At 44.6% G+C, this 15978-nt stretch overlaps 1 protein-coding gene across 1 annotated transcript; it reads right to left on the bottom strand.

Annotated features, from left to right (window-relative positions):
• Window positions 1-6429: 6429 nt before the first annotated feature.
• On the bottom strand, window positions 6430-8351 carry LOC141048197 (probable G-protein coupled receptor 34). Its single transcript, XM_073543650.1, has 2 exons — window positions 8325-8351; window positions 6430-7494 (listed from the first exon to the last, which is right to left on the bottom strand). Exons 1-2 carry the CDS (start codon window positions 8349-8351, stop codon window positions 6430-6432), a joined length of 1092 nt encoding a protein of 363 aa, XP_073399751.1.
• Window positions 8352-15978: the final 7627 nt, after the last annotated feature.

The raw sequence follows: 15978 nt of genomic DNA, 5'->3' as shown, positions 1-15978 counted from the left end.
ACTGCAAAAGTTATTGTGCAATTTGTCCTGAGTATGCTGATACCTGATATGTGGGGGGGAACCACTGTTTCGGTACATGGCAGAGCTCAGAAGGGAAGGAGCGCCGTTTGAATTTTTCAATGCAAAATTGGCTGGAATTCAGATCGGACGCCATGTCACGTTTGGAGAGCCCCTGTTGTACCTAAACAGTGGAAACCCCCCACACGTGACCCCATTCTGGAAACTAGACCCCCCAAGGAACTTATCTAGATGTGTGGTGAGAACTTTGAACCCCCAAGGGCTTCACAGAAGTTTATAACATAAAGCCGTACAATTAAAAAAATCATATTTTTTCCACAAAAATGATCTTTTCACCCTCAATTCTTATTTTTCCAAGGGTAACGGGACCCTAAAATTTATTGTGCAATTTGTCCTGAGTACGCTGATATCCCATATGTGGGTGTAAATGACTATTTCGGCGCATGGCAGAGCTCGGAAGGGAAGCAGCGCCATTTGACATTTTTGGCTAGAATTGAGATCGGACATCATGTCACGTTTGGAAAGTCCCAGATGTACCAAAACAGCAGAAACCCACCACAAATGACACCATTTTGGAAACTAAACCCCCCAAGGAACTTATCTAGATGTGTGGTGAGCACTTTGAACCCCCCAGGGCTTCACAGAAGTTTTTAATGCCCGGGCGTGAAAATAAAAAAATCGTATTTTTTCCACAAACATGATCATTTAGTCCCCAATTTTTTTATTTTCCCAAGGGTACCAGGAGAAATTGGACCCCAAAAGTTGTTGTCCAATTTGTCCTGAGTACGCTGATACCTCATATGTGGGAGAAAACTACTGTATGGGCACACGTCGGGGCTCGGAAGGGAAGTAGTGACGTTTTGGAATGCAGACTTTGATGGAATGGTCTGCGGGGGTCATGTTGCCTTTGGAGAGCCCCTGATGTACCTAAACAGTGGAAACCTTCCACAAATGACACCAGTTTGGAAACTAGACCCCCCCAAGGAACTTATCTAGATGTGTGGTGAGCACTTTGAACCCCCAAGTGCTTCACAGAAGTTTATAACGCCCGGGCGTGAAAATAAAAAAATCATTTTTATTCCACAAAAATGATATTTTTGCCCCCAATTTTTTATTTTCCTAAGGGTAACAGGAGAAATTGGACCACAAAAGTTGTTTTGCAATTTGTCCTGAGTAGGCTGGTACGCCATATGTGGGGGTAAAACACTGTTTGGGTGCATTGCAGAGGTTGGAAGGGAAGGAGCACCATTTGACTTTTTCAACGCAGAATTGGCTGGAATTGAGATCAGACGCCATGTTGTGTTTGGAGAGCACCTGATGTGCCTAAACAGTGGAAACCCCCCAATTCTAACTCCAACCCTAACCCCAACACACCCCTAAGCCTAATCTCAGCCCTAACCCTAGCCCTAAACCTAGCCCTAACCCTAATGGGAAAATGGAAATAAATACATTTTCTTTTAATTTTATTATTTTTCTCTAACTAAAGGGGTGATAACGGGGGGGTTTGATTTACTATTTATGGCGGTTTTTATATTTGGCAGCTGTCACACGCTAAAAGACGCTTTTTATTGTAAAAATATTTTTTGCTTCACCACATATTGAGAGCTACAATTTTTCCATATTTTGACCCACTGAGTAATGTGAGGTCTTATTTTTTGCGGGACAGGTTGAAGTTTTTATTGGTACCATTTTCGGGCACGTGACATTTTTTGATCGCTTTTTATTCCGATTTTTGGGACGCAGAATCAACAAAAACCAGCGTTTCATGAATTTCTTTTGGGGGGGGTGCGTTTACACCGTTCCGCGTGCGGTAAAATTGATAAAGCGGTTTTATTCTTCGGGTCAGTACGGTTACAGCGATACCTCATTTAGGTAGTTTTTTATGTTTTGGCGCTTTTATGCAATGAAAACAATTTTATATAAATAATTATTTTGCATCGCTTTATTCTGCGAGCTATAACTTTTTTATTTTTTCGCTGATGATGCTGTGTGGTGGCTCGTTTTTTGTGGGACAAGATGATGTTTTCAGCGGTACCATGGATATTTATATGCGTCTTTTTGATCGCTCGTAATTGCACTTTTTGTTCAGCGGTATGATAATAAATCATTATTTTTTGCTTCGTTTTTTATTTTTTAAGGGGTTCGCTAAAGAGGTTAACTAATGGGACAGTTTTATAGGGCGGGTCGTTGCAGACGCAGCGATACCAAATATGTGTACTTTTATTGTGTTTTTGTTTTTTTTATTATTTCCAAAAAATGAATTTATTAGGGAATATTTTTTTTTTAAATTATTTAGCGATTTTATTGTAAATTATTTTTACACTTTTTTTTAACTTTATTACATTGTCCCAGGAAGCCAGCTCCCTGCAGGCCCCCGAAGGTCCCCTGTCGCCATCTTGGATTCGAGGACCTGCAGGGAAGGAGACCCCCGCAGCAGCGCTGCACATTGCGCTGCTGTGGGGGGCTCAGGGAAGCATGGAGGGAGCCCATTCCCTGCCGATGCTTCCCTTTAACCCCCGGTACACCGCGATCGTGTTTGATCGCGGTGTGCCAGGGGTTAACATGTCGGGGGCGGTCCGTGACCGCGATCAGCGGCGGTCACCACGTGGGCGCCGCTGATCGCTATGATGTAATATTCCGTCCATGGGAATTAGGTCCCAGGTCACATGGACGGAATATTACGTCCATTGTAAGAAAGGGGTTAAATATATTTTCATACCAACGTATTTGGTGCCACCAGTTGTTGCCATTAAACACAGTATTTTGGCACCATAGATCGTGCGAGTCTCTCGCAAGTGTGTATGAGCCCTTAAGTGGGCAGCAAACTTTGCAGAGACCCATTTTATAGTCAGGAGAAGTCGTTGTGAAGGTCCAGGGCAGATGGAAAAGAAAAAGAAAAGTGAAGACATCCCCTGTGAGTCTCTGCCGGTGTAGAGATGTTATATATTGAAGATGTATGGATCATTTTTTGATTTGCATTCTCCGGCTTTACAAAATTTTCCAAAATAAATTTACCATAAATTAAATATTCCTTATTATGCTCTGGGCTCTCTCCAAACTTCCGAGCATAATAAATGGAAGACGTTAAAAAGCAAAAAAACTAATTCTCATCTCACTGCTCACCTCTCCAGCTGATCCGCTGTCAGCCATTTGGTCTTCTTTCTGGCATTGCGTGCCACATATCTGTCCTTAGCACTTCCATCCCAGCTACTGCGTGTTATAAAGTCACGGCACACATTGTGACATGATCATGTCACAACCTTATGACACACAGTGACACCCAAGGCCTGGAAAATCTGGCCTATAGTGAAGCGGCATGAAATGGTGCAACGGTGGGAAGAAGAGGACCGGATAGTGAGCAGTTCGGTGGCAGAAGAGGTGAGCAGTGAGGTGAGGCTGTATCTTGAGTGATGCAGTGACCCCTGTGACAGCTAGGGGGCGCTGTATGGGACATGCATGCAGGTGTTCCTTCATTGTAATAGGGAAAATGGTGACTGGCAGGGTTGTGAAGGCCGATACGTATCACAAGTGTGAGTGCCTTGTGATGGAAGCTGGAACATGTGTTGATCAGCAGAGGTACTGCTGAGGGTTTGCTACATTGTATCAGGGAAAGCTTCCAGGTGACTTGGTGAGATGGGTGGGACCAGTCACCTACAAACCCACCTAGGGGCATGTGTCTGAAAGCCCAGGATAAAGCCTGTGTGTGTGTGGCTGTGTGAAGAAGACCTTTAGTGAGGTCATAACCATGTAACCAATACCTCACCTCTGAGTGTGGTTATGGACCATATAAGGTGCCTGAGGTCTGGTCACATGGGGAGAGAGTGTGTACCTGAATGGTTCAGGGTGGAAGGTCCTGGAGGGTCTAGGTGTTGGTAGGTGTGCTGCCTTCCTGAATAGCACCTGCTGCAACCTTGGACCTGGTGAGGCTGGTGTGTTGGGAGTCCCTGGGAGTTGGGAAGGATCCCTGAATAGCACCCAGGGAAGTGTGAGAGTTGGACGGTCTCAGGAGGGGACGGACGTCCTGAATAGCACCCGCTGAGGCCCTTGACCTGGTGAGACCGGTGTGTTGGGAGACCCAGGGAGGTAGGGTCAGATCCCTGAATAGCACCTGGACAGGCCACGTGTGTGAGCAGAGTCTGTGACCGCCTGCGTTTGGGGAAGCCACTGCCTGGCTGTGGTTCTGGAACTGTGAGGCGGCCTAGTGAATAAGGCACTGTCTGGAATGGTGAGCCCAGTGCAGCCGCTTCCCCGAAAGAAAGGACCAACCAAGAGTCGGCGTCTGGAGCAGGAGCTCCTCAGAGGTCACCCCAGACAGGGGGAAATAACTGTGTTGAGGCTATAGAGCCTGTTACTGGACATGGCACATCCTGTGTGGCCTCAGAACTGAGAGAGCGGAGCTCTAATGTGAACACTGATCTATCTGATACAAGTCTGTTTTCTTTGTGTTGCCTTAAATGGTTTATGCCGTTCAATAAACCATATAGACTGTTTAACGGAAAGTGTTCCTGTGTGACGTGAATGCGCTGCCAAGTAAGTGTCGACCAATACACTCGGTGAACGCTGCCTTACACTTTATATTACAACACTGTATTCTTTACAGGCTTCGTATAGCACAGGGGTAGGGAACCTCAGGCCCCAGGGCCATTTACGGCCCTCGATGACCTTTTATCCGGCCCCCGGGCAGATTCTCAGGGACTGCAGTGCTTTGGCAAGGAGCTGTATTTTGATTGCCACAGGCTCATTAATTTCTTCTTGCTCTGTGAGCACACACGCAGTGTTCACTACAGAACACTGAAGGGCATGAAGTGAAAGATTACGTCCTGACACCAGAGCCAGAGTCAGGATGTACTTTGTGGGCGGAGTTTGTACGGCCCCCGAAGGATGGTATAAATATCCAAATGGCCCTTGGCAGAAAAAAGATTCCCCACCCCTGGTATAGCACATAAGAATCTACTCACATCGCTTAGGCTAAGTTCGCAATTCAGTAATCATCCGTTTGAAACGGATCCAGCATCCATTAGTGATCTTAGCAGGACAAAAGTCGTGCAGACTCAACTTTTTTGTTAATTTAAAACAATGGACTACAACTGGATGTTTTTTTTTTTTTACATTGAAGTCAATGGAAAACATCTTGCTGCATCCGTTACAAACGGATGATTAGAGGACATGTGAACTTAGCCTTACAGGCATGTCCTAGTACTAGGAGATTACACTTGCCGACTACTAATAGACCGGGGTCATACAAGCGTATATTCTCTCATCCAAGAGAATCCAGCAGATTATGCAAATCACACTCTGATCAAACTTGAGCAAAAGTCTTGAGCCTCAAAAGTTTCGCTTCAGACCCCTGATGAAGCCAGTTATGGCGAAACATGTCAGAGTGAATTGTAATCAGCTCTAGTTGTCTTGCAACTGACATCTTTAATTATATTGAGAAAAGCTATGCTAGCTAGTGGGCTGCAGTCATTAATCTAGGTAGGAGATATATTAGTTTTAGGAGAGTGAGTCCCAAATAAATGTTACACAGCAATACCACCTGACTTATTTTGATCCTTACTTGTTTGACCATATTAATTCCTTAAAGTAAAGTTTTAATCACATTATCCCTTAAGTTGGGTCCATTTATGCTAAGGGTAATCTGTTATATTTCTCATCGCTAAAGTGTTTTTTCTAGACACTCAGTTTTCTATTGGAAATCAAACTGCACTCATATGACATCCGAATGCAGTCCAGTTTTTTCCACAGACTCACTGTTTTGCATGGCTGAGTGCGATCCAATAATCGTATCCATCTCAGGCATGCTGCAATTTTTCTTCAGACAGACTCTGTCCGAGGAAATAATCGGACATGTGCACGGCTCCAGAGAATAACATTGGTCTGAGTGCGATCCGATGTTTTTGTTGGATTGCCCTCGGATCAAAAATATAATCAAGTGAACAAGTCCTTACTTTTAAGCAATTGTTTTCCAGTATACCAGTGCTAGGAGAGACTGGCTGAATGGTATGACAGACTGTGCCGAGCAGAAGATGTGGTTGCTGGTGTGATTTTTGTGCCTGTACCCAACCAAAGATCAACTGTCCTTCACCCACCAAAGCTTGGAGATATCTACTTTTATCTGGACTTAGTATAATCAATGATCAATATCAGAAGAAGGTCTCCTGGGTCAAGAAGGTCATGTTGACATCTCTTGGAATGTAGGTGTTGACACAAGTTTGGACACTGAGGATATGGGAGAGCATGTAGCACATCTCCATATGGTGCAGAGACGGTTAAGGTCCTCTCAGTACACACGCAGAATCACAAGGGAGGTTGCATAAATCTGTGTTCCCTTCGCTAACCCACGCTGGGCTTTTCCATGTGATCAGTGACTAACAGGTGCTCGAGTAGGCACTGCCCGTAAACACCGCAGCGTCACAGTTCAGTTACAGATCTGGTGCCGTTTGACACTCTGTCCTGATTGTTCATGATGAGTTTGAGCTTTCCTTGGATGGTGCAAATGACAACTCTTTTGAAGCTGTCAGACAAGAAGAAATAGATCACAGGGTCCAGGCAGCTGTTGAGTGTGGATAAACAGAGCACTAACTCATTGGTGATATGCAGAGTCTGTTTCCAGGGCAGACTGGGGATGATATTAATCTGGGCCAGAACGTAGGGCACGCGGACTAAGTGATAAGGGACAAAACACACAATAAAGATGATGAGAACAATGAAGGACTTTTTCATCGCCCTGTTACTGTTTCTTTTCGTTTGGGGTTGGTTCTTTACCAATGAAGCTCGGTGGAGTTTAGCGGAGATCTTTGCATAAAAATAGACAAAAAGGAAAAGAAGGACAAAGAAAGCCATGACGGCAGTCAAGTTGATGGCTGCCGACACGTTCCCCTTCTGCTTGAAGTGGAAGCATTTTTGACAAGGTTCATTTCCTTTGTTTTCGAATAAGAACGGGACAATGAACACCACATTGATCATCCAGACCACATGAGCGGCCCTGGAGCTCCACTGAACGCTGTGGATCTTGTACTGTTGTAAAGGTCTGATTATTTTAAGATACCGATCCATACTGATGAGGCTCAGAAACATGATACTTGCATACATGTTCAAGTAGAAGAAGGCTCCTACGACATGGCACAAGAGAAAAGGACCGATACTGTTCTGATACGCAATGCGGAAAGGTAGGCAGAGCGCTAAGAGCAGATCGGCTATGGCGAGGTTCCGCATGTATATAGTCATAGATGTACATCGTTGACAATTTGTCCAAAAAGCAATAAGAGCCAAAATATTGCTCAAGAGACTCAGTCCACAAACGAATGAGTAAACCACAGGGAGCATCCAGGACAAGATTCCATCTTGGATATCACAGCCATTAAAAGGAGGCGATGAAGACACATTGAGATGAAGAGACAGAGGATCAGAAGTCTCCAGAGTCCATGTCTTAATGGTCACATCCCTCAACGTTGAGTTTGTCAGAAGATCCATTATCTGTGAATGGAGAACAAACAAGATCTTAGACGTGAAAAGTAATATGTCTGTCAGGCTCATCAAACGTGGTATTACGGGACTTTCCATCCTGGTATGATTACCATTTTATGTATCTGAGTGCAACTTGATGGATTCTGACCAAATCGAATCACAGTTTAGATTTACACAAAGACAGCAAGAGAAATCTCAGAGTATTATTTGGTGAAGAACAACTAAAAACCTATTCCAAATTCCAAAATGTAATATTTTTCAAATGTCTATAGCTGACAACAAAATATCATGGGCTTTCTCATGGATGCATTTTTTTAGCCATGAGATGCCAGCCTATACCACTATCTTTTTTTTCCTTTTTGATAATGCTCAGATTAGGATGATTTAGACCTGCTCTTCCTTACATCTATCTATCCATCTATCTCATATCTATTATGTATTTATCTGATATCTACGTAACTAAAATCTATAGATCCATCTATAATCAAAGGTAAAAAAGGCAACACTCATCTTCACGAAAAAAGCAACATTTTTATTAACTCAGTGTTGTAGCGACACTTCGACTCTAAACACAATACTGAGCTTTCCTCAAACTGTGCACATGGTGTATTCAATATATGAATATTATATATGCATGTAGTAAATATATACTTGTACTGTGTAAAAAATGTTGGTAGGTGTGAGAAAATAGAAGTATCAATAATTCACTTAACAAAATACAAAGTGAACTAACATAACAAATCTAATTCAGATTAATATTTGGTGTGACCACCCTGTGCTTCAAAACAGCATCAAAGCATCAATTCTCCTATGTTCACTTTCACACCGCTTTTGAAGGCACTCGGCAGTGATGTTGTGCCAGACATCTGGGAAAACTAATCACAGATCTTCTGTGGATGTCGCTTGTGGAAATCCTTCTGTGTCCTCATGCAATCCCAGACAGACTGGGTGATACTGAGATCAGGGATCTGTGGGGGCTATATCATCACCTCCAGGAGTCCTTGTTCTTTATGCTGGATAGTCCTTAATGACAATAGCTGTATGTTTAGGGCCGTTGTACTGCTGCAGAATAAATTTGGAGCCAATCAGAATGCTTCCCTGATGGTATTACATGACTGTGACGACACAGTGCTTATTCTTAATGATGCGACATTTTGTTCAGTGGATCAAGAGATATAAGCCATTATTCATGAGCCTGCACATTGACTCTTGTGTTTATTGACTTGTTAATTTGTTGAAGGCCTGTTGATTATCCATTGTATCAGACTCTACAATTTAATCTTCTTAATAACCTTGGAGAACAAAGATGCAGGTTAACTGAACAATCAATGTTTGTTAATATGTTATATGCCTGCTGATTAATTATTGTATCAGTCCCTGCAGGTTGTAGTTTAATTGAACACTCAAATAATGAGAGATAACCTCCTCCCACCTCACCCCAAGCCTGATAACGGCCTGAAGCACAGCTGTGGGTATAAAAGGGACCTATCTCCTTCTACTGAGAGACTCTAGAGAACAGCAGCCAAGGCACCATTACTCCAACCAGAGGAATACAGATTTGATTCACTGCCCATCACTGAACCTATGGAGATGGTTGGAAATCCCATTTGGGGCAATCAGGTCAGCTGGCCACATACCTCAATAGACTGTCAGCTTCTTAAGTTTGCTGCTATCTTCTCTCTATGGGTGCCCATCAAAAGTGGGGTGTCACTGGTTGGGGTAGTTGTCCCTGAAAACCCCAAAGTTGCAGCTCTTCTAATGCCCGGCAAGCCAGTAGAAGGGTGAGACTCTGCATTTGCATCATCTTGGTACTTGCTGAGACTGCTGATCCAAAAAATAAAGTATCACCCCATTGTGTTACCCTCACCCTGTGTTGTCTAAGTAGTATTTTCCCCCAGGAAAAAACTACAGGCTTACAGTGGGATGAGCCTTGGTTCAAAAGATCTTTCTAAAGACAACCAGGCCAGCAGATTAGAGGACCCACTGACCCTTGTGTCTCCACAATGATGGATGAGTATCTTCTTCTATTTCTCAGCACTGAGGACAACATTAATTTTGACCAAATTCCTGACTCCATTTGCTGAAATGCAGCCTCAAAATTGCAGTGAACCTCCTGCTTCACTGTTGCCAGCAGACACTCATTATTGTACTGCTCTTCAGCCAACAAACTGCCAAATATTACAGCCAAATATTTCACATTTTGACTCATCAGTCCAGAACAAATCGTGCTATTTTTCTGCGCGCCAGTGTAGGGAAGGTGACCTGACGGATGGACGGACTAGTCAGAGTAAAGAAGGAAAGGTTTGCACAATGTAGGTAGGTGTCAGGTATTACAGTGGGAAAACAGCTAGGAAAGTGTAGTGGACGTGCAGTACCTTGGGTTGACCATTAGATGGCAGGGAGGAGTGTGAGCAAAGGACTTGACATCAGCCTAGGGCTTTAGAAACCGCTGGTCATGGGGGGCGGAGTGACAGTTTCAAGGAACCGGGTTAGCTATAAATACTGAGGGAGGGTTCCAGTCCCCAGGGGGAGCTCCAGTGACAGGAGGACTGCTACAGTCTGTGCGCTGTGAGGTGAATCCAGACCAGGGGGACTGAGGAGAGAGAACGTCAGGGGGGTGGTCCTGACAGGAAAGTACCGCAAAAAGGACGAGACAGAGGCGAAACATACCGTGTGGAAGAAGACGTCTGACCAGTAAAATTACTGTTGGTGTACGGGCCTAAGGCGGCCACAGTGACGGACCTGTCATCAGCGTCATCAAGTGAAGTAGGGACGGTACGTGCATGTACGTCCCTGGTGCTAAGGTACGGTGTGTAAAGCGGGCCTAGAAACGGAGGCTCAGGAAAGTGAATTGAAGTGAAGTGCAGTGTACTTCAGAGGCCGTCAGGCGGACGGCAAGCGAATAAACCTGGACCTGTTGTACCCGAATGTTGCCTCCAATTGTCTCTGTACGTCTCTGCGCGGTATAACGAGGGATCACCCCCCTAATCCGGCCCTCCCACCCTACACCAGTTCAAATGTTGTGTGCATAGTTAAGTGTCCTGGCCTTGTTTCCATATGAAATGTATAGCAATAATTCTTCCATGAAGACCACTTCTGGCCAGAACACTAGGTGGGTGTAACTGTGTGTATCTAGTTTCTGCCAGTTCCAAGTTGATGGCACTACTGAACATCTTATTTGAAAGGCAAGTAACCATCATGTGTCTTTCATCGGCTGCACTGTCACCTTGGCTGACCACTGCATCTATGGTCATCAACATTGCCTATTTCTCAGTGTCCTCAATGCTGAGAAATACAGGCAGATACTTATCCATAATGTAATACCAGCGGGGAGGCGTCTGATTGGCAACAAATTTCTTGTGCAGATGGACAACAGCCCCAAACATACAGCCAATGACATTAAGAGCTTTGTTTTAGTGTAAAGATGAACAAGGAGTCCTAGAAATGATGATATGGCCACACAGAACCCTGATCTTAATGTAAGGAGGTGGTGAGGACCCTCGGCTGCTCCCTCTCTATTTCCTGTATGTCATTAATGCAATGCTATTATTTATGTGCTGTATTTGACTTGTTTTACTGTTCTACCATTGTGTTTGTCTTGTCCTAATGTTTTGCTATTGTACAATATATGTCTGTAGCTTAGGGATAGTAAGGGGTTAATCCAGGAGGTTGGCCCAGCAGCCTCAAAGGGAGAAGTCCCTGTCTGGAGGGCAGTGCCCGGGCAAGTTTGCAAGGCGTGTTCCCCTGTTTGGGAGCGTATCACACCCCAGGAAGGGAACAAAGCTGCCAGTGGACTGTTGGGCAGCGGCGCAAGGACTGTACATGTGCCCACCAAGAGACTTTCAGCTCCTGGGAGCCGACTGGGGCCATTGCTTTTGCTGCTTCAGCTGTTGCTAGAGGAGTAACAACTAGGAATAGGGACAGCTCAGGAGTTGTATCTTCCTCGCTACACCATCTTTATTAAACAAGTTGCTACTGTTGGGCCCTACAAAGTGTGACATGTGGCACATCCAGAGGATGCCGTTCCAGCATGGAGAGCTGCAGCATGACGGAGGTAACCGACGGCGACCTGGGACCTGTATGACAACTGTCTTTTCATGTGCAAGGGGCCGACGTGCTCACTGACTGTCACCTAGTGAAATCACCCATGACTACCACCCCGTGCCACCTTGTTACATTAACATCGTCGAGTCTGTCCCAAATTATATGAGATCTATGGTTAGTTCTCCAAGATATTTGGAACAACCTCCCCACCATGTTCCTCTCTAAACTGTATATATGCCTAGAACAATTCATGTTGCTTTGAAGGCAAAGGGCGGTGACGTGATGCCAAATATTGAGTTTTAGATTTCTCTTTTGTTCATTCACTGGTAATTAATAACAAAAGGACCTATTAGCACTTCTATTTTTGAAACCAGTCTTACTTTGTGGCAGTTTTTCCACAACTGCCTAACACTTTGTACAGTGCTATGCAAAGAATTTTTTTCTTTAGCTCGTTTTGCGTGTATATATAATTACAATTGCAAAAATAATAAAAAAAGAATAAAAAGGGCACATATAATATAAAAATGCATAAGAAAAGTGTTATAGATGTAAATGTTTTATAAAAGTGCTGCTTTAATTCCTGTGTGGATATCTATCTATTATCTATCTATCTGAGTATATCTATCTATTACCGGATTTTTAAGACTATAAGACGCACCTAGGTTTTAGAGAAGGAAATTAGGGAAAAAATTGAGGCAAAACTGTGGTCAATTCTGTACTTAATCCTGGTAAATATGGTCCCCTTATCCCCATCCTGATACACATGGCCCCCTCATTCCTATCCTGTTGTAAGGAGATAGACCGGACCGCGGGTGCCTGCATGCTGGGTCCAGAACTAGAACGGCTACATCCTTTGTTCCCGGAGAGGGGGGAGCCTGAGAGAGGCGGACCTTCCCCTGCTCCAGGAGGGAAGGAGGATGGAGACGGTGCTTCCTGCTCACCGAGGAGAGCTGGGAAAGCATGCGCAGCAGGGGGATAATATGGAGAAGCGCTGTGAGGAAGCGCTGTGAAGGTAAGTGTAATGTTTTTTTTTTTTTTTTAACGTTTTCTGATGGGGCCATGCATACCAGGATGGGGGTGGGGGTCAATTATAAGGATGGGGCCATGCATACCCGGACCAGGGTTGGGGGCCAATCATACCAAGATACTATTATTAAAGAGAAATGAATATTCATTGCCCTACACTCCCATGGGTGTGGAATGCAGTGCATATTCATTTGTTTAGCAGTGGGAACAGGGGTTAGCCGCAGCCGTCGGCTCCAGCCTTCTGTTACCCACTGCTCTGCCGATGCCGCTCCCCTACCTACAAACCACAGACAGAGCCGGTACATCCAGTCTATAAGACGCACCACCCAGTTTCCTCCACATTTTTGGAGGAAAAAAGTGCGTCTTATAATCCGAAAACTACGGTATCTATTATCTATCTATTATCTACAGTATCTATCTATCTATCTATTATCTATCTATTATCTAGTTATTATCTATATATTATCTATCAGGTAGCTGCCAGGTACCATTCCAGGGCAGTCCCTGGTACTGCGGCAGCTGAGCCTAAGGGTCACATACGCAGACACGGACTCGCGCTCTGTTCAGACTACACCGGTTCTAGATCCTCAGGAAGAACGAACACTGACACGGAGTCACAGACAGGGCTGGATTTGGAGACTGATAAAATAGTCCAGACACTCGGAGTACTGAGATAGGTACATGTTCAGACACACTGGTCTTGGGAACTGGCTCAGGCACTGGACACACACGGACCAGGTTCAGACACTGGCCACACATGGACCAGGGGAGCAGGATCAGGATTTGGCTTCACGAGGACCAGGGGTTCTGGGACTGGACACCCATGGACCAGGGGTGCAGGTTCCGGCACTGGCTGCACAAGGAGGGGGTTCAGGTTCAGGACCTAGCCACACAAGGAACAGGGGTTTGGGTTCAGGACCTAACAACTCACTAGTTCCACACTAACTAACTAATGAATCAACATTGCTTAAGCACCACCCTATTGTGGAGCATGCCTTTTATACAATATGCCTCCAAGCTATTGAGAAAAGGGGAGCGCACACCGTTGGGAAGTGCACAGACACAGGGGACAGGAGGCAGGGAGCACACTGGAGACCACGCTGCATGGCCAGGGTGGAGAGTATGTTAGCGTCCCTGCAAAGAGGGAGGAAGGAGAGCCATGCAGGGACACCGGCATTAAAGCTACAATGTGAAAATCTCATGGCATCTGATGATGGGTTTCCAGAAAAACAGAAGTGGTTGCGTATTATGTGGAACAGTTATCCATACAAAAATAACATGCTTGCTACTTGTATTTCAGACAAACGTGTGATGATGTAATGGGGGCTTTCCACTTTATATCATATTCTTCCTTTTCTCAAAACAACAATGGTAAGGTGGTGGCGGGCTGAAGACTAGAGAATCAATGCTTACGACATTGAGGTCAAGGTGTGCTTAAGCATGGAAGATATTTAAGTTACACATATAAAAAAGTATAAGGCTATGTGCACACGTGTGTAATTCCCACGGAAATATCTGCGGGAATTCCATTCTGCGGGAAATATGCGAGAAAACCGCATTTTAAATTCCCACCTATTTCCTGCAGAAAAACTAGCGATTTGCAAGCGTAATTAGCTTGCAAAATGTTAGCGTTTTCCAAGCGATCTGTAGCATCGCTTGGAAAACTGATTGACAGGTTGGTCACACTCGTCAAACATAGTGTTTGATGACTGTGACCAACTTTTTACTATTGAGGCAACCTATGCAGCATCAGTAATAAAAAGATATAAAGTTTAAAATAATTAAAAAATAAAAAAAATGTGTTTTTCTCACCTTCCGGCGTCCCACGCAGCGTTCCCAATCATCGCGATACTCCCGGCAAGTCCCGTTCCCAGGGATGCCTTGCGACTATGACCTTTGATGACTTCGCGGTCTCGCGAGACCGCTACAGTATCGCGAGACCGCTACGTCATCAAAGGTCATTGTCGCAAGGCATCCCTGGGAATGGGACTTGCCGGGAGCATCGCTGAGGCCTGGTGACGCTGCAAGGGACGCCAGAAGGTGAGAATATGACGATTTTTTATTTTAATTCTAATTTTTACAGGGATATGGTACCCAGAGCCTGGAGGAGAATCTCCTTTCCTCCGGACCATGGGTACCATCCGCAAATGTTCTGCTTACTTTTCACATGGTGGGCATAGCCATATGCAGAAAGTAAGCAGAACAATGCATTCCTATGTGTGCGGATTTTCCTGAGATTCCGCACAAAGAATGCAATTCTGCTGCAGAAAAATACGCAGCATTAGCACAGCATGTGCGGAATGCCATAGGATTGCATGGGATGCTTTTTTTTGCGTTTTCGCGGCTAAATCGCGCGTTTAAAAATGCCGCGAAAACGCAAAAAAAAGCTACATGTGAACACAGCCTTATAGTTATTCATATAACCCAGTTTCGGTTTCAGGTGTGTCGGTCATGTAAAATAAATGGATGTGCTGTAACATGGAGTGAAAGTGGTCAGACTGTAGGATGAGACTGACCCACTAGAGTACTGGATGGAAGATTCACACTGCTTAGACTGGTTTCACATTTGCATCTGTTTGCGCAGCACTTCATTCGCAGCAATCTGAATGCGTCATGTTTGCTTATCTTTAACATGGTGTATGCAGAAGCATGCGTTTGCATTAGTTCGCATGCGTCAGCGTACACGTGTTGTGTTTCGGTGTGTGGCGGGGTTCGGCAAACATGTTGGATTTTTGGAAGCTGCAAAAATCCGACAAATATGCACATTCATGTGCATGTGGATGAGTGCGTCAAATAAACGCATTACTGTCTATGGGAACACATGCGTACGCAAGGACATGCGTACGCACATGCATTTTATATGCATGCATTTTTTTAATGAGTTGTTCCAGGAAGTGATTCAACCACCTGCTAATTGATAGCTCTATAAAAGGAAGTGTGGACACAGCAAGGCCATAACTCTCTGGACTCTGGACGATACCACAACACTGGCTTGTAAGTATAGGACCATTGAAAATGTCTGTCTCACTGCTGTTTGTACTTTGTACTAATTTTTTTTTTCTGCTTTCTTTTAGACGTGTTGACTGTCCTGGTGCAGTGGTTGGCTCCTGGTACAGCGGGTTTCTCCTGTTCGGACTCCTGGTGCTGCTTTCTGTTGTGGTGAGGAAAACACTCTCTATGTAAGTATAGAAGCTGTATAAATGCTATCTCTCTGAATGCTTTTTCTGTTCCTTGTAGACTGGCCGACTCTCTGGTGCAGTGGGTGTCTCCTGGTGCAGCGGTTTTCTACTGGTCATCTCCTGGTGCTGCTTTCTATCGTTGTGAGGAAAACACTCTCTATGTAAGTATAGAAGCTGTGTAAATGCTATCTCTCTGAATGCTTTTTCTGTTCCTTGTAGACTGTCCGACTGTTATGATTGAGTC

Source organism: Dendrobates tinctorius, unplaced genomic scaffold (assembly GCF_039654945.1).
Source record: "Dendrobates tinctorius isolate UK_male_01 unplaced genomic scaffold, ASM3965494v1 ptg000133l, whole genome shotgun sequence".
Classification (NCBI taxonomy): domain Eukaryota; kingdom Metazoa; phylum Chordata; class Amphibia; order Anura; family Dendrobatidae; genus Dendrobates; species Dendrobates tinctorius.
The sequence above is the reverse complement of the archived record's forward strand: the minus strand, read 5'-3'. Positions and strand labels throughout refer to the sequence as shown.

Bases quoted from the DNA above. Each gene is read 5' to 3' on its own strand.
- LOC141048197 (XM_073543650.1), bottom strand. From the start codon at position 8,351: ATGTCTGGCACAACATCACTGCCGAGT. The intron at 7,495-8,324 runs GCCTTCAAAAGC...CTCCATTCACAG, and splicing joins GCACAACATCACTGCCGAGT to ATAATGGATCTTCTGACAAA.